At 31.4% G+C, this 25,128-nt stretch overlaps 1 protein-coding gene across 1 annotated transcript in view; it reads right to left on the reverse strand.

Annotated features, from left to right (window-relative positions):
- Kif19A (Kinesin family member 19A) overlaps nucleotides 1-25,128 on the reverse strand; it is a 66,703-nt gene that overhangs the window by 33,921 nt on the left and 7,654 nt on the right. Inside the window, exon 3 of the mRNA XM_089637593.1 lies at nucleotides 19,823-20,029. Within this exon, the coding sequence (XP_089493719.1) occupies nucleotides 19,823-20,029 (207 nt within the window). The remainder of the gene's footprint in view (nucleotides 1-19,822; nucleotides 20,030-25,128) is intronic.

Consider the following 25,128-nt stretch of genomic DNA (forward strand, 5'->3'; position numbering starts at 1 on the left):
TATAACATGACAAATCGTACTTTTTTTATATCAAAATATAACGTTCAAAAAATAATCATTAATAAAATAAGTTTAAAACTAACATTAACAAAAATTAGTAGAAAAAATTCGTTTGGAGATTAAAGACTAAAACCACATTTCAAATATAAAAATGGCTGCCGCCAGAGATGGTAGCTTATATGTAATGAAAAAATTCACGCAAAGTCAGTCATATCAGCAATTGGAAAATGAAAATTAATTTATATTCAGAAAAATTCTGAAATCTGTATATTTTCAAATATACACGCGGCCTGAAAGGGTTAAATGGTTTTTTTTTAATTTAGTCAAAGCGCGCTACACAAAAAATGTTTGAAAAATATATAAATAAATCAATTCAAAACCTAAAAGTTAATTACCAATTAATTTGAAGTACCAAAATTAAAGTTGACTTCAATGCAACTTAAGTGCATTTTTTCAAATTCGTAATTGTTTATTCAATAATATTAATTGATTACTGTTATCATTTCACCCTGACCGCAACATTGTGGAACATTTAAAAACGTGTCAGGTTCTCTATTAAATAAAATATATAATTTTCCCACGATCCATTACGAACCTGTACTAATTTAATCAATGGGAAAGCGAAGTAAATATTTGTCCGTCATTAGAATATTGCCATCAGGTGGGAAAATAATTAGTGGGTAGCTAATTGCTTTTGTAATGGTGAACCGAAAGGTGAATGATTGAATATATCGGTAAATAATAAATGTTAGGAAATCATAGTGTTAGATAGATCATTCACGTTAGTGTTGCTGCTTGAATTTAAAAGTACCATTGTTGATCGTGAAGCTATTTTTATCAGGTAAGTAATTTTAAAAGTCCTTTTTAAGAATATTATTTTATTTATTTATTTGTTCATGTTGTTACGAACCAATATTGGTTATAATATAACTATTACAAGTATATACTACGGAGAAAATTACAAATTTGAGGTACATGTAATTTTTTTTATTTTTAAATTTGAATATTGCACTAGAGTCCCAACTGTCTGAAGCTAGTGACGTTGTGAGATGGGGAAGAGGAAGGTGGAGGAGTACCTGACTATTCAGATCTGGTCAACAAACAAGGCTAAATCCATTTCAAGCAACTTTTCGATTCTGAAAATCGGTGTTACACCAGGGTGATACTGAGAGTATCTTCCACTCTAGAACATGCCGCAAGTATACTATATATTATTTTTAATTAATGCTTTGTGAAATAACACAAATTAAATAAATCAATATTTACTTTTTACCAACGACCTTCGGCTTGCTATTCGTTAGCTTTACCCCTCAACCACAGAGTCCTTCAAGGTATTAAAGAATAAAAAAAAATGATATAGTCAAAAGATAATTGTGAAAATGTCTGTAAGTGACATAAAAAATGTCGATGGTCAATGGAAAATTGTTTGATTGATGAGTTCTGAAAGACATAAGTTATCGCTTTCGGAGTATTCAAAATTGCTCGGGATCTTCCATGAGTATACTTGTAAGACATATATAACATAACCTCTTTAAATATAATTGGATTAAGTATACGTAATTGTAAAAAGCATTCACTTTGTGGCTCATCATAATTTACAAAAAAAACACATACATTTGTTTTTGACCACTATTGTTTTATTTTCACTCTACCGGTTTCGGAAGAACACTTCCTTCGTCAGGAGAATATTAAAAACCGTTTTTAATATTCTCCTGATTAAAAACTGTTTTTAATATTCTCCTGACGAAGGAAGGGTTCTTCCGAAACCGGTAGAGTGAAAATAAAACAATAGTGGTCAAAAACAAATTTATGTGTTTTTATTGTGGATTAAGTATAGTTTCAGAGATTAGTAAATTTTTCGGCTTGCTTCTAAGGTGTTGAAATCCAGCATTCGCGTTAAGAACAAGGATAGATACATGAATGGATAGTACGTATATTCTCTCATATGTAGGTAACACACAAACCTCTTTTGTACTTTTCTATTTTTAAAATATGGTTTAGTTCAGAAGGGGCCCAAAAAATGAAGCTATATTCCAGGATACTGCGAACAAGGGCTTCATAAATTAAAGAAATACATACATATCTATTGAAAACATTGGTTGTTGGTATAATTGAACAAATTCTAATATCATAATAATACCCGGCGTTGCTGTGGTAGATAGACACATACCATCTCAAACTTTTCTGTAGGCCTTTTTAAAGGTTCTCTGATATTTAACAATATTTAAAAAGTGATATAGAGTCAGTAAAAGTGATGAAACAAAACCTAGATTTAATAGTTACCTATGTAACCTATTTAACCTAGTTTTTGTTTCACCATTTTTCATGACTTTATATCACTTTTTGGAGGTGTGTTGAATTGTCATTTTGATGACATAGCCGGTCACCCTTTTTAAGATATACAATTCCATAGTTAATTATTTTGATGTATCTCGTAACATTTAGCCAGCGTTAGCAATATAAGCGTCCGAAAATATTTCTTTTACGACTTGATTATAAAACATCGAGTTTTCTCTACTTTTTATAAATATAATATGCCTTTATTAGATATATAAACCTTCCGTAAGAATTTTTCAAAATGTTCGTGAAAACCCTATCAAATTTCGTTGCGTAGTTTAGAAGAACTAAGCGAACAAACAGACAGACGCGGATAGCGACTTTATTTTATACTATTTAGAGATTCACACCATTAAAATTAAACATTATTATTTACAATAATTGCATTGCAATTTTACAGTGTAAACACGATCCCATACGACTATATTTTTTTTACTTTTTTTTATTTATTTAACAAAATAGGTAGACCAACAAAGCTGTCACATGCCAGCTTGTCTGCAGGATCCACCGAATCAAAATATCTTAAGTCCATGTCTATAACATTGTTAGATTATTTGTATATGAGTAAGTCTTATTTCTAAGTAGGTACATTTCACAGATTTTATTTTATTGCAGACATTCGCAAAATATATTTCTAACGAGTAATTGTAAATACATAATATATCTAATGCACCTCACTAAAAACAAAGAGTTTGGGAATTTACATTAAGGTGTTCAAAGGTACATGGATTGATCATTTATTAACCACAGCTTTATGATTTTAGGGAAGTAAAATTAAATATAATCGTATTAATTTAAAAAACCTAATAAGTTTAGTAAATAACACTGAATTATATATTTTTAATTAACTAAGTAACATGATTAATGGTGTTTATATTATTTTGAAGAAAACACCTAGTCTATAATATGTATAAATAAATTAAGCTACCGTTTGTTAAATTGCTTTATAAGTATCTACGCCTCAACTATCATGCCCTTGACTTCTGTTTAACACCCTCGCCCTTATAATAAAAGCATAAAGTGAACTTCAGCCGCCCACTTTACAAAATGCTTTATTCGATATAATCAATACGTACTTCAAACACAAAAAAAATTGACACGAATCAACCATGAAAAGTTCTATGTATTTTGAAATTGGTTATGCGTTCCATTACCGAACTTAACGAATTGTAAAGATGTAAAACTGAGTAATTATTTTCGTTTTAGAATTACCTGACGGCGTGACAATGGGGGTTGTAAACACTGTTTTAATAACATGAGGGTAGCTTGAACAGAAACGCACGAGAAGAGCTTCAGGTATTAAAAATGACCGATTTTTCTCTGAATTTCGATCAAATTGATTCTCTACCAATGAAGTGTGAAGGTATAGAAGCCATTTTCTAATAAATATCTCAGAAAGGTAAATACTATCAGTATCGCCCTGAAGAAAAATCACTAATAGGAATCGAAAAAAGCGAAAAGTTTTAATTGATACTTGGCGGCTCTCATTCGTCTGAAGAGTTTAGTTAAAACAGTATTAAACCAGGCTCAAGGCCGGCTTTACAAAACCAACGTTGAACCGGCATGTTAGAATCTAATTAATAAGACAGATAAAAACTAAACTTTTAACATCCCTTATGCAAAGTTACTTATTTGCATAACCATCATTATTCGTCGGAACTATAGATAATAGAAACAATGGAGATGGGCCATAAACAATATACACGTACAAGTGTCACCAACATCGTTCACCCATACTATTGCAAATAGCAGAGACGCTCAGTGGCGCACTGCCTTTGTTTCTATCTACACACCAAATTCATAGTTTTCAATGCATAGCCGCTTTGATAGTCCCTGCAGTTTGGTCGTTACTTGGCGACAGTCGGCACGTTAACATACCATATCTCCATTTGTTTCTATTATTTTACTATATCTCTTCCTCATCCATATAAATGTTACTAAAAGAAAAAACACTAATTTTTCAATGCGTTGGAAAAGCAAAACAGTCGCCTAATCATGTGTCCAATGGGGTTCCAAAAAATAAGCAACAAAAAGCATTTCAATACATATGATTTGAGAATTTCAATTTAATTAATTGTATTAAGTACTAATATAGTTGCAAATAAAATAGCGGTTACTCCTCTAGTGTTATTTGAATCATTGTTTGTTGCTATTACGAACATGAAAGAAGGCAATTATCGGTTGAAAACGGCGTACTAAAAGGCCACGGGACGTGTCGTAACGACCCCATGAAAACTAGATAATAATTCTGTGGCGGGTATTATTTATCGATACGTTCATGGTACTGTTTGTCTACCGATATGCTTTTAAATGCCGACAGATAAACAGAACGTTGTGTCGAATGATAGTCATTATTTCAAATTACATGATTTTTTCCAATTTACCCAGAAATTGTTGTCTCTGAGGTTGTAAAAAACATTAACCTGCACGAAAAAGCATTAATTCACCAGCGTGTCTAGTACTAGTATATTATTCAGACTTTCTAGAATGCCCAAAACTCTCCTCCTTCGACTACCATAATACGGACAAATGCTTAGTGTGGTAGTCAAAAAGCATGTAAAAATCTTTTGTATAAAACTATAGCAAAAATAAAGTATCATCTGTTTTATAGGTAGACTGATTAATTTTATACCTAGTTTGTTCTATTTTATACCTATTTTTATCTGTTTTAAACCTATTTTAATCTATTTTACACCTAGTTTGTTATGTTTTATACCCAGTTTGATTTATGTTATACCTAGTTTGATCTATTTTATACCTATTTTGTTCTATTTTATACCTATTTTTTTTCTATTTTATACCTATGGTGATCTGTTTTGAACCTAATTTGATCTATTTCACACCTAGTTTGTTATGTTTTATACCCAGTTTGATTTATGTTTTACCTAGTTTGATCTATTTTATACCTATTGTGTTATGTTTTATACCCAGTTTGATTTATGTTATACCTAGTTTGATCTATTTTATACCTATTTTGTTCTATTTTATACCTAGTTTTTTTTCTATTTTATACCTATTTTGATCTGTTTCGAACCTAATTTAATCTATTTTACACCTAGTTTGTTTTGTTTTATACCCAGTTTGATTTATGTTATACCTAGTTTGATCTATTTTATACCTATTTTAATATAATTTATACCTAGTTTTTTTCTATTTTATACCTTCTTTGATCTGTTTTGAACCTAATTTGATCTATTTTACACCTAGTTTTGTTATGTTTTATACCCACTTTGATTTATGTTTTACCTAGTTTGATCTATTTTATACCTATTTTTTTCTATTTTATACCTAGTTTTTTTTCTATTTTATACCTAATTTGATCTGTTTTGAACCTAATTTGATCTATTTTACACCTAGTTTGTTATGTTTTATACCCAGTTTGATTAATGTTATACCTAGTTTCATCTATTTCATACCTATTTTGTTCTATTTTATACCTAGTTTGTTCTACTTTATACCTATTTTGACCTGTTTTTAACCTAATTTGATCTATTTTACACCAAGTTTGTTCTGTTTTATACCCAATTTGATTGCTGTTATACCTAGTTTTATCTATTTTATACCTATTTCGTTCTACTTTGTACGTATTTCGATTTATTTTGTATTTGATTTGATCTATTTTACACATAATTTCTTCTGTTTTATATCCAGTTTAATCCATGTTATACCTTGTTTGATCTATTTTATACCTAGTTTATTTTAAATTTTATATCTAGTTTGTGTTATTTTATACCTAGTTTGTTCTATTTTATACCGAGTTTGATCTATTTTATACCTAGTTTATTCTATTTTATACCTAGTTTGATCCACTTAATACCTAGTTTGAGCAATTAATGATTCTGAATATACCAATTCCCGATAATCAACGAACACTGTAGTAAATTATTTTTCATTTTATTTTACGACAACTAACACTTGCGAGTAGATCAGCAACGTTTTCAGCTATCAAATATAACACCAAAATAATGATTTAATAAATTTTATATATTACTTTAAAATATTATAAAATGATTACCACTTAAATGTAGTGCGTTACCCTCGGTGGGAATTGTGTTTTTGTACGTCTGATAACATTTTACCCCCAATTTAACTAATTCTCGGTTTATAGTTAGATACTATTTGTACTGGATAATTACGCCAGTGACATTGAATATAAATTGCCGACTTCCTCTTGAGTTTCATCTCGATCGGACGTGGTGAAATGGCTTAATTTCCGATCCAAAATTTGCATTCATTCATTAACGAAAACGAAATTAAAATTTATGAAGCGGATACAATTTATTTTCTGTGTATGATGAAAAGCGAGGTCCAATTTATGTTTATTATGAAATATGACCCTCGTGTCAATAAAAATGGTCATCGTGTAACATAGTTTATTATTTATACATAGTCATGTATATGACGGCCCCGTGGTCGAGGGGTAAGGCTATCGACTAGTAGGTCACGAATTCAAATCCCGCCGTGCGCAAGTAAATCTTATTTGTTTTATTTAACAATTTATTCATTTAAAATAATATATAGTATACTTGCGACGCGTTCCAGAGTGGGAGATACTCTCAGTATCACCCTGGTGTTATACCACCATTCAGAATTGAAACGTTGCTTGAAATGGCTTTGAGTATGGTGACCAGATCTGAATAGCTAGATACTCCACCACCTTATTCTTCCGTCTCCTTCCCATCCCCATTACCTTCAGGCTCAAAAAATACCCCCAGTTGGGGATGCCATAGTCTCACTGACTCCAGACGATTGGGAACAGTTGGGACTCCTGTGCGGTATTCAAATAATAAAAAAAATAAAAAGTTACGTAGGTTCGCTATTCCCGGGTAGGAAAAGAATGTATGATGGTGTGAGAACTGAAAGTGTTTATTGACTCTACCCGTCAAGTTGACGTAATTCCAATGGTTCAAAGCGAGTTTTGTGGGTCCATTACTCTTAAGTTTTCGAAATTTAAATCGAATAAAAACAGCATAATTTTTACGACAACAGAAAGAATTACGAAATTTTGCCGTCATTTAGCATTTTATGAACATTCACTGCATGAAAATTGTGAGAGCGAATTATTATTTTGACGATTAAATTTAAAGACCCCGTAGTATGCGTTCAAAGATGGTTTGAAAGGGAGATATGTAAATACGAATGTTAGCACGCTAATATTTAAAAAACCAAAAGTTTTTAGTAAATTTAGCGAAAATGGTGAAAATATTGAATAAAACACAACTCGTTTGAAATATAGTAAAAGTCTCTCGACAAATACTTTAGTTGCATTTAAAGGTACACTGTAATTTTCGAAGATTACTTTGCGATTTTTTTCTATCGAGGGAATCTTCACAAATAAACTTTTTTTTTCTTATTTTATTAAACATGTCTTATTTAAAATAGAGCAAGTTGTCTTGACATCTGATTTAAGTAGCATTTAAATAAACCATGTTAAATAACACAACCATCTGTTTTTTCTATCAAGAGATATTTATGTAATTACTTTTTCAACTCTGGATTATCTTCCGGAACTTAAAAACTTAGTATTCAAGAGAATTACAGGGTGTTAAGGGGCAAACTTGGCTTACTTTAATCAGTGATTACTGAAATTATGTTAGAGAAGTACAGGGTGTTAAGGGACGTACTTTTCTTACTTTAACCGGTGATTCCTGACATTATGTTAGAGAAGTATAGGGTATTAAGTGACGTACTCGGCTTACTTTAGCCGGTCATTGCTGACATTATGTTAGAGAAATGCCTACAGGATGTTAAGGAACGTATTTGGATTTCTTTAACCAGTGATTCCTGACATTATTTTAGAGAAAGCACGGGATATTAAGAGACATACTTTGCTTACTTTAACCAGTGATTCTTGACACTATTTTAGAGAAGTACAGGGTATTAAGAGACATACTTAGCTTACTTTAACCAGTGATTCCTGACATTATTTGTAACTAAATTTTTTAATATAATTTTGGTCTAATTTTGATTTTAACAAAAATCATAGAAAATCAGTAGAAATTGAACACCTGGGGTCGAAATGAGAAGTTGGGCGGTTACGCGGCTGAGTGACTAGTGTCAAAATTATTTTGTAAAAAATATATCCCAAAAAAGTCACCGGAGACCAAAATTTCACTCACATTTTTTACTCCAAATAATATCAGGAATTACTGGTTAAAGTAAGTCAAATACGTCCCTGTAGGTATGTAGGAAGAAATTCCAAATACGGGGTATTAAAACAATGTTGAAAGAGGCGCGACCCACGAACTTCGGAAATCAATAATCAACATACCTTCCACTTAAATGATAAATATTTTATTTTCCCAACTTAATAATCAAAAACATATTTGAATAAGTTTCCCTTTCACCTTCGGCAAAAGCTCGCACGTGTTAGTTATTCTGTATTTAACCTTCATATCACCTTTCCGGTCGTGAATACGCCGATAGGAATATCTACATAAATAGTACGGGAAAACAAAGAAATCGAAATAGATTTCAACTTTAAATTGCGTGAAGTGCCGCCTACAGTGTGTTGTGCGAAAGGTTAAATCTAAGATACGAATACGATTAAATGGTAAATAACGTTAACAGAGGTTAAGTCCTTGATATCAACGGGCCTTTGCTAAATACTCCATTATTATCGAAAAAATAACTTTACCCATTATTACGCCGTTTTGTGTTTTGTCTATCGAGACACAATTTTGTGAGAGAATAAATCGAAATGTATAATGACACATAACTTCAAAAGAATTCGAAGTATTTATATAATAATGGTTGTTTCAACTTTGGTACTTCATGCATTGTTAATACCATTGTTTGTAAATAATAAAAATTCACTGAAAAAAGACTGCCTTTTTTCACCTCCATCTTGAGGGAGCTTTGAACTCTTGAAACTGTAGTTCAATGAACTTAAAAATAGGTATTCGATTGCAAAAGATAGTTACATATATTAGGGGCTGTAAAAAGATTCAAACTTTTTTTTAAACTGGATATAGTTCCCCTTCATGTGGTGTAATATAAACATACATATATTTACGTTTCTATAATTTATTTAGTGTTTATTTCTCATATTTATTGCATTATTATTAGCTTCCGGATTCCACAACGTAGTACTAAAAGTCAGGATTTATTTCAGTGCAGAAATTCTGAGACTAACTACCTTATGTATTCCTCTTTTCCCAGAATACTAATGGAGGGAACAATTATACCAAGTCTGTGGACATCTTCAATTTATCTTTAAACAAATATAAAATGTTGTTAATGAAGCAATTCAGTTATGTACAATAAATAATGTATATTTCTTAATATTCTTATGTAAAAGCCTCGAAAAAGGGAGTTAATTAATAAATAAATTATTTTTTATGGGTGTGTGTTTTTGATTTGTTCGTTTGTTTTAGTTCTTATAATATTTTCTTTCTGTCTTATATGGTGTGTGTGGAAGTCTCCATTTGTATTTATTTAGTACCGGACATATACATTTATATATTTGGAAAATGTTTTGACTGTCCAGCCAGTAGGAAGTCCCGTTTTGGTACAGGCAAAATTTCGATTAGTTAGCATACATATTTTGTACAACTAAGGATTGAACAAAAGAAAAGAAAAAGAGAGAATGAATAAATATAAAAAAAACAGTAAGGACGGATTGTTTCGGAGAATTTGAACAATTCATCAAATTTCAACGTTAATTTCCGGGTTCTGTGAAAGTCCTATTCAAGTTCTGTTATTATATCATTATAGGCTAGTTGCTTGACAGAACTGAAATAAAAACAGAACTTGAAAAAATCTTTCGCATAACTGGAAAATGAACGTTGAAATTTGATGAATTGTTCAAATTCTCCGAAACAACCCGTGCTTAAACATAAAGTTAGTTGATGTTTGTTTACCATACTTATTAAAATAATAATAATAAAAAAGATATAGAATCATATACTTAATAAAAAAGGATAAAAACATAAATATTTGCTACTGTTGGTTGCATTGCATATTATATACATATTTTGTGGAACAAAAAAAACTAAATATAATACAATTAGTCTGAGTACATATTGTGTAAAAATATTTAATATTAATTTTATATAAAACAACAAATTTGGCAATTTGATGCGATCACGAACAAACACACGCAGACATGTACGCATTTTTCTGAAATTCGATAAAATTACTACAGTTAATATACGTAATAAATTTCGGTCCTACCCGATCGACATTTCGCGAGGAGATACATTTTTTTAAATTGTAAAATTCATTTGAAAATAGATTATTATTTGGAGAAAAAAACTTTGGTTTTTACGGGTTGATTTATTTTAATCTGGCTAAATTCAAATGTCAAATGCATTAAGCAGTAGGTATGTAATTTAGCCTTAGAACATATAATCCTTTATTTACCTTCGTTAATGACTTAAATCGATTTTCCCCTTTAACGTCCCAACGAAACACTATTTTCCTGTGTAAAAAAACTACGCTCTAGATTATGATAAACTAATACGTTTACCAAACAATAGAACCTTATATCTGGGTTACAGAGCTTAGTTCCGCCCAAATTATCAGAAAATTGTCTTTATCTCTCCCTTATTATTTATGTACATGTATTGGCATACGCCATGTTAACAAACATAGTTAGGGAATAATAAATAAGTAGGTCCCGGAGGGGAGACTACTCAACTGTGAATATCTTATCTAATTTTTGGACCTACTACTAAACATGATGTAAATATAATAAAAACTAGAAAAAACAATAAATAAATATTCACGTAGAAACGTTTGTGTTGGATTTGGTAGAAACACGTGTCTTATTTATTAATTGAAAAACCATGAACTATAATTTTGATATCTGTACATGGAGAAAAGTGAGTGTTTCCTTTTTTTAAATCCTGTTAAAAACTGTTTTTTTTCCTAACATACTTTTAGTACGTGCATAATATATCGGAAGACGTGTTCATGCACCTGCGTTTATCCTGGTGGAACACAATGACGAAGTGCGAAAATATTATAAGTTTTAAGAACACGTGCTACGACATCGCCATAACACATTCGTGTTTTACTGATAATTTATTAGGAAACCTGTCGATTCATTAATTAAAGGCCTGCAATCCTGTTTTTAACCGCATTACGAATAATTAGAACAGATTTTTAATGATTTAGCAATATTTTATATCAGTAAGTTTTATCCGTGCGGACAAGCGATAAAGTACCTAAGTCAGTAGTTTTATTATTTATTATTCAATAAATATATTTGTACAGCGCCCTTGAGGTGATTTTTCACGAAAAAGGCGCTATATAAATCAGCAAAATATTATTAATATATTAATACGATATTTTAAAGGAAAATTATTTTAATCTAATTTTTCGTGTGGGTTTTTTTTGGCTTATTTCATGATCAATTCGAACCCTTTATATTTTTAATGTTCCTACTTTATATTCATAAACACAAAACGCAAGAAATAAAAAAAAATACGTATTTTAGAAAATCTAGATCTCAGCGTCAAAAACATATTCAACGGGCAGCCACAAATAAAACATTTGGACAAAACAGCTTCCTGCGCAATGGTACTAAACTATTCAATAAAATCTCGCTCTCTTTCAAAGCTCCCAGCAATATTAAAACATTTAAATCAATGGATACAAAACATAGGGAGATCAAAAATAGAAAATATACTGACACCAAACACAGACTGAAACTCAAACCACCAACTGCACTAAAAACACCATGTTTTGTATATTTATAATTATTAAATAAAAAGCACTAAAAAAATAATTTTTTATTACTTCATATTATCCATACTACTATGTTTATTCTAATAACATCTAAATGAAATCCTCAGCACGGGAGATCCCATTGAGAATATCATTATAATCTTAATGCAATTATCCAAATTTACTAAGATAATATCATCAAAAACTTTGAAACCCAACTATCAAAAAGATATCAATACAACATCAAAATTACTAAAATTTATTACCAAACTAATGCAAAACAATTTATATCTATTTAGGAATAAAGTATTTCCACAAACTTCCTATTGAAATAGAGAAATTAAAAGATATCAACAAACTGAAACTAAAACTGAAGTTATACTTGTCAGGAATAATTAAATAAATAATTGACTGTTTTCCCTTTCTTTATATTTATTATTAGTCTATATAATTAGTGTAACTCGCTCACCAAGCACAAGAACCAGTTTCTCTTTTGGTGATATTGTGATTGTAAAATTATTTTGTACCCATTTGAAATTTATTTAAAACCACTGTACCCACTTATCTAGATAAAAAAATCTGTGTGATGCAAAACAAAGGAAGATAATTAAACATTTATTTTAGTAGTATTACTACTAAATAAACTAAATTATGGAAACTAGACACAATCAATGAAATGACGTCTTGAGAGGCGACCTCCAATGTCTAACGGCTAGTGTCAGATATGAAATAGGAAAAAGTGACATTGATATGAAATATTTATTTTCTGAACCTTGATTTTATTATACTTTGTAAATAATCCTCTCCTACCTACCACCCTTCCCATCTCTCTAAATCGTAGAAAAACATTGTTATGTCGTGCAGCGGTGGATATATAAAATGTAAATCACATTAAACGGACAAAGTTTTCTTTCTTTTAATATTAATTGACACGCAAGTCTCTTTTCATCATTCGCGTGTCAGAGGGGAAAATACGATTGCCTAGGAACTAAACACTTTAAAGGGAAATGTCTCGTAATTAGCGAAGATAGACGCCAGACGCTGCGTCATTAGATAGAACCTTAACCTTTAAAAGTTAACTAAGGTTGGTACTACTTCTTATTCGGGTGTCCTCTTCTATTGGAAATTGGCTGTCATTGGGGAAATCTTCAATCTATGAGCTAAATCAATGGAACTTCACTCGTACCAATCACGTTGCGTTGGTTTCGAAGCTCCGAGCGGCAGCGTGTTCCTATTCTACTACTTTTGTATGTGTCGCTCCAACAAATTTCTACAGTACTAAATTTTGAATTATTTTCGTACCCTTGCTTGATTTGTCGAGGTTATGTTGAACTGGGTGAGAATTGGTTAGGTTAAGTGTGTAGAAGCTTTCCTAAATGTTTCACATGTTCGTTGATGACTCTTAATTATAAATTCCTCACGACCAGCAAACTACCAACCTTACGTAAATTGATAAATTATTCAAAAATTACCTTTTTTATTTGAAACGCCACTAACCGGAATTACAGTTTTTAATTTTTAATTTGAAATATCTTTGAACCGCTGACATATATGACTACGTCTCATTGAGTGATTACCTTCCGATACACGAAGGGTCACATTTTATAAAGTCGACGGGAATAATAAACGAAGAAGTCACTGATCAAACACGTAATTACAGGGTAATGTTTTAAAAGAAAAGTATCGTAAGAATACAATATCGGTTATTGAATTGACCTCTCTTGAATTTTTGTGCTCCTGCTAAACTCGGATATTTATAGGTTTTAAGTTATGGGATAGAATTAATATACCACTATACAGAGATGTGCTTTATTTCAAATAAATCCATTTCAAATGGAAATGCAAAATGGGTATTTTCCATTTTGCATTTTAAATGCTTTTCTAAAAACCATTTTGCATTTTGCATTTTAAATGCTTTTCTCAATGCATTTTCCATTTTAAATGCTTTTTTGCAACATTCTTCCTACTACCTCCACTCATTTTTTTTCATAAGCCCCAAATATCAGTCGGTCCTCAACCTCGCTATGAGAGATAATTTACATTTATCAAGTTGCTCCCTGGTAGGAGTCCTGGCAATTGAGTGATACCATTAAAAAAAATACTGATTTAAATACTAAACATGGGGCCATGACGCTGTAATATTAAATGTTAGATATGCAGTTTCTATGTTTTCACGTTGGCAACATTAGTCCCGCGCAAATTTTTTGTGGTTTCATAATCTGTAGGCGTGGTGTTTTTGGATTTACCATCATGTAATATGCTTGTTCTTCATTGATATCCATTATTAAATGACAAAATTGTTTAAAAATTCTTTAATTATTTTAATTGTTTGACCTGAGAAACCATTTCGCATTTTCAATGCATTTTGAAAATAGGTATTTTGCATTTTGCATTTGAAATGCTTTTCTAAAAGCCATTTTGCATTTTGCATTTTCAAATGGAAAAGTTTTGACCCATTTCCATTTTGCATTTCAAATGGTTTTGGGTACCCATTTTGCACATCTCTGCCACTATATAATAAAAAAATATCTACATAAATAATAATTGCAATTCTGTGAAAAGTTGACCTCGCGTTCAAAAAAATATGTTTTTAATTTTCTTACGTTTAACTATGTGACGTGTACCCGGTGTTGCTGAGAGTTATTCTTATTAGATAGACATATTCAATTCCGCAGTACATCATTTTGATGTAACTCATAAGGTTTAGCCAGCATTAGCAATGTAAGCGCCCGAAATAAAAATTCTACTACTTGATTACAAAACATGGACTTTTAAAAATATAACATTCATGTATTTTACATATAAGCCTTCCGGGGGAAATTCCCTAAATTGTAAAAATTTTATACTATTTACGAGTATTTAGAGATAAATCAAAAATTTAAAAACCTCTGAAATTATAAGATTTTTTAGTAGGTACTTAAAAACCTACATAAATCATATATTTTATGTAACTTTTTTAAATTTAAAATAAGAAATTATACAATTTATCAAAGAAACGTCGCTATTTTAATGACAATTTTTTTCCAAAACTTTCACAGGAACCATATTACATTACAAGATCGAATAAAAAGTCCAAGTAAACACGACTATTTAACTGAAACAAGAATCTATACTGAACCATTTAAATGGCTCCCATCTTGAAACGGAAACGGAACGTCCTTACAAAAAAATTTACAGTCAGACCAATTGCAAAACGGTCTAGTTAAAACATGACTTTATGCTCAATCAATGGGGTAGTTTCATAGTTTTTATGAATATTGTTAAAAATCTGTGGAAGATTTAAAGTTTATTTTTCTGATTGCGATTATCGTACTAAAAATATGTCATCTAAATATTTTCATTCATAATTATTGATTTCAAAAACAATCTAAAACCGCACATTCCGAAACGGTTCCAACTGGGTTCAACGGCATTATGCCAGTGTCTGGTAAGGCAGCTGTTACCAACGTAGCCCGGCGTGAGGTCAACGCCGCCAAAATCAAGATAAAAACGAACACGCCGTTTTGGCGGCAAATCAAAAATGGTAAAGGATGGGGCAAAAGTAATCACCCGATGTTCTTGTGCTGTATTTTTTTATGATAAACTTTGGTACTCCTTGTTATTCCGCTTTCTTGCGGAGTAAACCGATTCATGTCTTGTCGATTTGTATTCTGCGTTTGATTACTTCACAAATGTCAAAACCGAATCGACATATGGCGCCATTTACAAAATTTATAGCGTTTTCTAACAGGGTGATTATTTTTGCCCCATTCTATACATTTTAAATCGTATAGAAAATTTACTCTAAAATGCCGATATTTTCGTAATTTTTTTCGCGAATAAAAAATGTAAATATATTCTAATATTTATTTTAAAATTTCCATTTCTGCGAAATTACAATCATCGAGTTTCCGACACAAGCCTGCCTACTTATGGGCAGGAAACAGCGTATAAATAGCTTATCAACCCCACACAGGAAGCCCTGGAACAAATCATTTCCCTCAGAACCTCAGTTTTGGGATGCCTTGTGCATTATAAAAAATATGCAAATTAAAAATTGTGTAAAAATACACATTTGAAACTGCATTTTAACACAATTTTAAAAAATGCTATTCTGACCAAAATATCTACAGTTTAAAAACTGTAGAGATAAATCAAAATCAAAAAATAAAATGCTATTAGAAGATTTGCAAGTAGGTACTTAAATACCTACATAAATATAAACCATATATTTTATGTACCAGTTTTAAAACTGTAGATAGTTATTCAGAATAGCATTTTCTGGCTTTTCTTACATATTTCATACCGAGACACGACAAGGTGCTAGCTCCAATAAAACTCTGTTAAAATCAGAAGCAAATATTATACAGTTTGTCACAAAGTCACGCTACGAGTATTCCAAAACCTTTCTTTGCAAAGAAACGTCTAAGTTACATGCAGCGAAAGTTATTCTAGGAAAAAAGGTCATTTAAATACTGAGCTGGCTCGCTGCACAAATTATGTAAGCTTACCGTATAATTACATTAAGGGTTAATTTATACTACATGTTATTGTACACATTGCATTATATTATTAGCAGGATTTGCAACCTGCAGGTTATCTTAAGGCTTCGTGGTAAGCGTTCGAAGATGGTTTGAAAGGGAGATATGTAAATACGAGTATTAGAGGGAGCGCGCTAATATTAAAAAAACGATAATAATTAAGCGAAAATTGTGAAAATATTTAATAAAAAAATAACCGTTTGGAATAGAGCAAAAATCTCTTGGCAAAGGCTTTAGTTGCATTTAAAGAAACACTGTGAATTTTTTCATGCCTATAACATATTAAATAACCGAACAAAAAGTGTTTATAATTTGCGAATTTTTTCTATCCAGGGAATTTAATATAATTAACGTTTCGGCGTAATAAATTAATTAAAAACCTAAAAAGTTAACGAGAAACTTGTTTTAAATCGATTAAAATTTTGTATGTGGGGGCTTAAGAGAGAGTTCAAACACAATATTCATGTCGAGGAACAAAGAACACGATAATTATTATTTTTCAATGAACCCGTACTAGGGAATGCAATCCCGGAAGAAAATTTCAATCCAGGTATTTGCGGGACTGAACAATCTTAGTCCCGCTGGATCCAGGTATTTGCGGGATCCAGCAGAGTGGACTTAGATATCTAATCAATCGTATAATAAAGACCTCGATCTACCAACCTTGTTTTTAGACTTTTACATTTATACCTATAATAAAACAAGTTCTTTGGGACATTTTAAATGATTTATTAATAGGTATACCTTTAGTTAGACATAGGTAAAGTTTAAGTCATAAATTGGAAAAGAATAAGATTAGACATAAATTAACATAACATACCCGCCTCGGAACAGACTTTGTCTAGTGAGGTGGGTAAAAGAAATCTATGTACACAAATGAAAATAAAATAAACGCCCGGATTGCCGGCACTGAAACTGAAACTGAACTGAAACTTAAATAATAACGTTCACACGATAAACAATATTCTTGTACAATGAGCATCATAAGTTAAATTAAACATTATTTAGGAAATAGCTTTGTAAAAAAGTTAAAGTATTAATTGTGTCATCTGATAAACGGCTTCTGATATTGGACACAAGGTAGCCAGCGGCTGAAAAAGCTCGTTCAGCTTCCACGCTGGAGAGTAACACGTATGAGCTGCGCTTCTCTGTAATCCCGCCAGTCCAGCGGGATACCGCAAAATTTTCGACCGAGATTAGTCCCGCAAAATGTCTGCGGGATCTCGGTATTTCGGGATCCCGGTATACCGGGATTGCATTCCCTAACCCGTACACATAACGATATAACGTCAATAAAGCTTTTGAAGTAAGTACGAGTACGAATATCACAAGACGAATTAATTGTTGACTTAACTGTTGCACATTGAAAAATTCAAATTAAATTAAATACTTAGGAATAATAATAGTCAAAAACCTAAACTGGAAGGATCAAATCAATCTTATAAACAAAATAAGAAAATTAATTTACATATTTTTGAAAATTCGCAATTTCCTCTCATTGAATAATCTAACATCGGTCTACCACGCTATAGTTCAATCAAATCTCCAACACGCTGTACTCAGCCGGGGAGCTGCATACAAAACAAACCTACTCCCTGTTAAAATTGTACAACGTCCGATTATAAAAATAATATTGAAAAAACCAATAGATAATCCAACACACCTAATTTTTTAAGAATTTAAAGTATTCAAATTTAATGACCTTGTCCGAAGAAACATAATAATTCAAATAATGAAATAAAAACAAAATCACAGCTTTTTAACTGAAAATCTTACTCGTCAAAAACATATATTTCCAACACAAAAATGAAACACCACTTTTGTTCGACATCATTAATCTATCTAGGGAAAAAATACTTCATCAATCTACCTGAAAACATCAGATCGATCGAAAACGATAAACACCTACTAAAAGCGATTGAAGAGAAGTTCAATGTAATAATACCACAATGATGAAACTATCTCCTTAATTAATTTTTTTTAGTTTACTTATATTATTTTATATTCAAATTGCCTTGAATCATAATTATAAACATTAAATATTCTTCATCCTGATGCTCAACACACTTTTAAACACAAGCGCCAGCTTCTATAGAAGAGAAACATAAAAAAAACAAAAGCAGTGAAAACTAGTTTTATGGATTATCTTAATTAACATACACTATTATACTGTGTAAATTTATTAATTATTTAATAAAAAATAATAAAAAAATTATACCAAAAAAGACTTAAATCTACTGACCAAAAAATATAAGAATATTTCATAAAAATAAGTAACTGTAGAAAACCAAAATGGTGAGTTTATTTGATTCTGGTGCAAAGAAGTCACCATTACTTGTCATTGAATTGTGAAGTTATGTTGACATGACATGAAAGGGAAAGTGAAATATTCAAAAACCTTTTTTATTCGCGGAATTCATACAACTACGCAAGGAGCGTACATCTTCTATTTTTTTTATATCAACGTCTCTACGTGTGTGCACTATACACTCAAAAACTACTGGTCTGATTTCGCTGAAAAATTCAATGTTTGTTCTTATTAGTGCCTGGGGGGTTTAGGAGGTGGTTTGAATGCTAGAAAAATTCGGGGACGTCCTACGAAGACATAACGCTTTATCTCTGCACTGGAATTAGATACGGAGTTGAATAAAAGTCGATATAATTTAGTTCTTTTAATATTGACATACATTAGTGAACGGTAGAATAAGTCGGGGACACCCAAGAAACAGTGGCGACTCGTGACTTTTGGGTTTGATGGAGCAAAAGTTTGGAAAATTCGATATTATAGATGTTAATTAGTCCAAAACAATTTTTTATTTTTTTTGATATTTTGATTTTTTCGTATGAAGATTTTCAGGAAATCCGTGCTAAAATTGAATTTTCAAAACAAAACCTTTTCAGCTACAAAAACATTAATTATGCCATTTTTCTCATAATCAATGTTTTCTTAATCTTTCAAATTGGCACACCTACTTGGTAGCTGGTTAACATTTACTTGGAGTTGAGAGCTGACTTAACCCTGATCTTCTAAATCACGTCTTGTAAGAACACCTGTAAACTTTCCTCATTCTCTTAGCAGACTCCATTTTATTTGCACCGAGGGTCACTTAACGTGTAGATACTCTGCACAGATTGTCTTAATAAAGTGACGAGGTATCGATAAAATGTTGCAATTGTCAATCATGTAGGTATTCCAAACTGTCAGACAGGGACAGGTAATTGGGTAACAAATCATTTGATTCATATCCGCAATTTCTTTCCGTGTAAATATCTATATCAATAACTGCACTCACCGTATAATCAGCCGGACTAGGCTTGGCCTGCAGCGCATCGAACAGCCCGAGCAGCGCGCGCTCCATGAGGCCTGGGTCTTTGGGACTACCCCCGGCCATGGTGTGCGTCTTTCCCGCGCCTGTCGCCCCGTAAGCGAACACCGCCCCGTTGTACCCCGCCAGCACGTCACGCACCAGCGCGCTTGTCGTAGCCTCGTACACTTGTTCCTGAGAAGAAATAATAAATAAATTAAAATATTGTAAAAAACCATTAAGATATTGTAACGTAATTATTCAATAAATAAATAAATTTAACGGTGAACACAATTGCCGTCCTACTAATTAGATTCTTACACACCGGTTCAACGTTGGTGTGGTAAAGCCGGCCTTGAACCTGGTGTAAGACCGTTTTAAGATGATACCCTAAAATAAAGCCAGAATCCTAACGACGTAAGTGAATAATAATCTTAAGCAGCCGTGCACAAAAATATGAGGCGCGCGGCCCTGGTTTACCGGACAGACCTGCGGTTGAATTTGCCCAATCAAATGTTTAAAATAAAGTGGGAATCTTAACGACTTAAGTGATGAAGTCATGTAAAAATAATATTCGGCTCACGGTCCAGCATAATGGAAGGATCTACGGTCGATTTTGCCCTTGCAGGCTTAGAAAATCGATCTTTCCGTGAGTTTATTTTAATTATTTCTGATGAAGGTATTACTAAAATCTTTAATGTTTCTAGAGGGATCCCTCGGCAAGTTACTAATTCATCGTCTAGAAAAATTAAATCTGGTGCTCACCGCTAATTTTATGTAAGGTCCTATTTTATTAATCTTAAATATAAATAACTTACATTCTTGGGGCTCCCTCTAGAAACATTTGAGATTTTAATAATGTGTTCATCAGAAATAATTTAAATTTGAAAGTCGAGCAAACCCCGGTTATTAGATTCTTATATCGCCTAAACCAAACAAACTCTATGGTAACAAGCAAAGGTTTGATATTTACACCGCGTTTATAAGTAAGGGGGTTAGTCTATATTTTGGATACAATTAATGTGAAAGTATGACATGAATGTATACCAGTTCTACAATAGTAAGACAGTGTAATAAACTTTTGCAACCCCTTATGTGAGTAAATCATTTTATTATTATTATTTAGGTTCGTCGTTATAACCATTAAATATTTTCATAGACCTTTGCCAACCCATGTTGTCTATAATTATTTCAAATGGTCATCATAAATTTCTAAGCAAATTTCATTCGAGATATTTTTGAAAACCCACAGCTAGTTCTAAATTAGGTCAGAAGTTATAAAACCTCGCGTGTGAAGATGGAAGGTTCACCTTCCCGACAAAGGGTATTATAACATTTCAATTCTTTTGACCTTCCTTCACTTTGAAATGATAACCCAAAGATTATTATATTTGTAACGTATTCGCAATAAAAAGATAGACCCACTAATTTTATTTTGGCCATTTTAAACCAATATGCAAAATTAACACAAATATAACATCAACTCTGATCAATTGGTCTGAGGGTCGATTTCCAACGAAATTCTTATGTATTTCAATTAAAAAATATCTGAAACATAATCTTTTATTTTCAAAAGCTTCTAAGGATTTTGGTCCGGGGAATAAAATTCGATGATAAATCAAACAATAATGCTTACTGTTGTACATCTTACAATATTTTCAGGCCTATTGTTACTAATCACAATTTTAGATTCTAACTACATTCACCTACCTTTTAAGTAAATTTACTAAAATTCAGTTTATTTGTACCGTTTTTTAATTAAATTTCACATTTGTTTTCGGAAATAAATTAATGTAAATCTTGGAAATGGAAATTAACCAATTTTCCGACATCCGATCGAGCTGAAACTCGGCAGATGAATTCGCTGTCAATGACAATGCATTCTGTCAACTCTTGGTGGCAATCACGTTTGAAATTTTTTAAAACATTTAAAAATCGATTTTGAATTTCCATTTTGTTTTGTGAATGAATGAAAGAGTGCAAATCTTAGAAGTGGAAATTAACCCACTTCCCAACATTCGATCAAGCTGAAACTCGACAGATAGACTCGTCGTCGACGATAATGAATTCCATCAACATCCATTTTGATGGCAAACGCGGACATATGCGAATTTATTTGAAATTCGATGACATTACTACAGTTAATATACGAAATAAATATTATTCAAATGGGATTTGGCTAGGTTAGTAGAGCTTTTGAGTCCCTAGGTAGCAAGGTTCAATCCTTAAAAAAAATATGAAAAAATTATTTTAAAGACATTTGAAAACAAATGTATTATATTAAAAAAACTGGTTTGCTTTTTTGCTATTTTTAGTTTTTTATCTGTTATATCAAAATAATCTAGTAACTATTGCATTATTAAAGTTTATTATTTAGGTTTATTATTATGCTATTTTCAGTTAATTATTTAAGTAATTTCTTATCTATCTCATTAACTATAATAGGGAGTAGCTCTCCCCAATTCAAACACGAGAATTAATTTATCGATTGAGTTGGCGAGTTTTATTAAAAAATATATACACATTTTGTAAATAGATTTAAGAACACGCAGCATTTTTATAAATTTATATATATTATGTACATCTATATAAATAAAAATGTTCGTTTGTTCAAAATCTTAAATCTCCGATAGTTCTTCACCAATTGCTTTGAAATTTTGACACAACATTCGAATACGCGTGTTTTTATATATTTTTATTATATAGATGCCTTGTTTTTTTTTAAATAGCGCCAACTGTTGGACGTTAAATCAACACGCACTCTTGTTTCTCTATCTGCACGGACAGACTGAGTCACAGCAACGCGTGGCGGGGTTCAGCTTGTTAAACAATAATAAAATAAAATAAATATATAAAAACGGTTTATATTAACAGATTTTTTTTTAAATTTCTGTTGCATTTAAAAATTCCGCTTTATACCAACCTCATTATATAAATAATAAAATTAAATATTTTAAAATCAGAATCCGGTTGATCTCAATTTTGGTGGACAATGGGGTGAATTAATAGCTTGTGAAAATACGTTAATAATGTGTGGAAGAATTCAAGTATCCATTTCTGATTATCGTAGGTACTATAAATTTGTTCATTCGTAATGATTGATTTAAAAAACGATCTAAAACTGAAACAGTTCCAACTGGCCGAAACGTTACATAGAAGACGTCATTATGACATGGAAGATTTAATGTTTATGTTTCTTATTATGATTATCGTGCTAAAAATATGTTCATTCATAATTATTGATTTAAAAAACGATCTATCATCGAAACGGTTCCAACTGGCCACAACGTCATTATGACCTAGAAAACTCCAATGGCTGTCACGAACGTCGCACGTCGTGACATCAATTCACGCATAAAAACGTCACATTTTAAATCTTTATAGATAATGTATTTGTTTCCAAATACCTTCACTATCGTATTTTTTTCTTATTTTTTGTATAATAAAAATACCATATTCAGTCAGATTAACTTTATTTACTTTCAGGGCGCAGTATTAAATGTCTCTAGGGGTATTGTTTGTTTAACATTAGAGTATTTCATATCATTATATATTTACAATGCAATTTACCTTCAATAACTTCCAACTGTCCAGATCGAATGGGACTATGCCGTTCCAAAAAGGAACTTCAATCAATGGTTTAAAAAACATACTATATTCATATAGATCAGAGGTCCTCAAATTTTTTTGTCCCGTAGACCACGTGCCGATTTTTTCTGTTTTGGGTAGATCCCTACTTTCTCCATTACTCTACTAATTTTGGAATCTACTAATTACACGAAAGGCTTAAAAGGCTCTCGTGGACCCAAATTTTACATTTCATGCACCCCAATTTTGTTTCCAACGAAAATATCCGATGAGCTTATTCGTGAATTTGACCACAAATGAAGATGTTTATAAGATCAAAGGGGTGAATTACAATGTTAGAACTTAGACTTACAATGTTAGACGATATGTATGTTTCATAAATTTAAGCACATTTTGAAGCAGAAAGCTTGCATGTCTTGGTTGCGTGTGAGGTAATAAACATATTAATAGGCGTTCGGTTTTAATCTACGAATACATTTAAGCAGTGTACTAACACATAATAAGAAATTAAAACAATTTAAATAAATTTATGAAAATACTTTAAGAATTTTCGCATTTAGTGTATTTTAATCAATAAACGCAGCTTGAAATTGTTTGAGCTACGTTTAGGGACTAGTTACGAATTATGAATACCCAGGTGTTTCAAAACTTTCCTTTTACCCCTGCTACCACACTGAGAAAAAATCGTATTGCTGATTTATTAAAAATATTTTAAAATTATTGGTAATCCGGTTGAAAAGGGGATTGCAAGCCGTTTACTAATAAACTTTTAGTAAATTCGTAATAATATCGAAACACGTGTTCACAACCTGCGTTTGGCTTGATAATATATAATGACTAAATGCGAAAATGTTAGGAATTTTATGAACACGTGTTCCGAGACACATTGGTATTTTACTATAAGTGTATCAGGAAACCTATCAATTAATTCGTTACGGGCCTAATGGTAAGTTTTGAAACAGTGAAAAATAAATGAATAAAAAAATTGGGTAGTAGTTGAACATTAAAAAGCAAAGGGCCTTCGAAATCTACAGCTAAAAACAGAATTTCAAAGCATTACAATTAATTCAATCAAAAATCAATTTAAATGATAAATCACTTCAAAGAAAGAACATACAAATTCAATTTATCATGGAATCATTTGTTCGAATTTCCTATCATTATAAAAAGATACGCCTTTACCATAAATACTTATATTTTTTCAAATTTCGAATAAATCAACGTCAGTTTGTAAAAACCCTGAAACAAAAGTACCTACCTAATTATTATCTGACGAGTAATTTAGCACCGCGACGCCAAAAAAAATGATTTCGATATTATTTCTAGGTCTGGGCCAAATGACTTCTAAGCTATCACTCGATCAACCTCCCTTTCTCTGACATTGAACTCTGAACCTTCAATATTACCTAAAACAAGGCAATACCACCCGTGAAATAACGGTGAAGGAACACCTACTAAATAAAAACACGCGTCAATAAACTTCGAGGTGAAGTGGGTAATTCAGTGATTACCCTAATTTTATTGGTAAGCCGAGAACGGAAATGAGAAATTTACCGTTATCCCGCCGTCGACCAAAATACTGATTGCTTTTTACATTATTTTATTTATAATTTACGAAGTTATATATTTACTGATTTGATAATTGTGACCTCTGACGACGTAAAAAGAACCTAAACCTAAAAGGAACGCGATAAATGTAACCTTCA

Source organism: Hesperophylax consimilis, chromosome 12 (assembly GCF_061612785.1).
Source record: "Hesperophylax consimilis isolate HC1 chromosome 12, BYU_Hcon_1.0, whole genome shotgun sequence".
Taxonomy (NCBI): domain Eukaryota; kingdom Metazoa; phylum Arthropoda; class Insecta; order Trichoptera; family Limnephilidae; genus Hesperophylax; species Hesperophylax consimilis.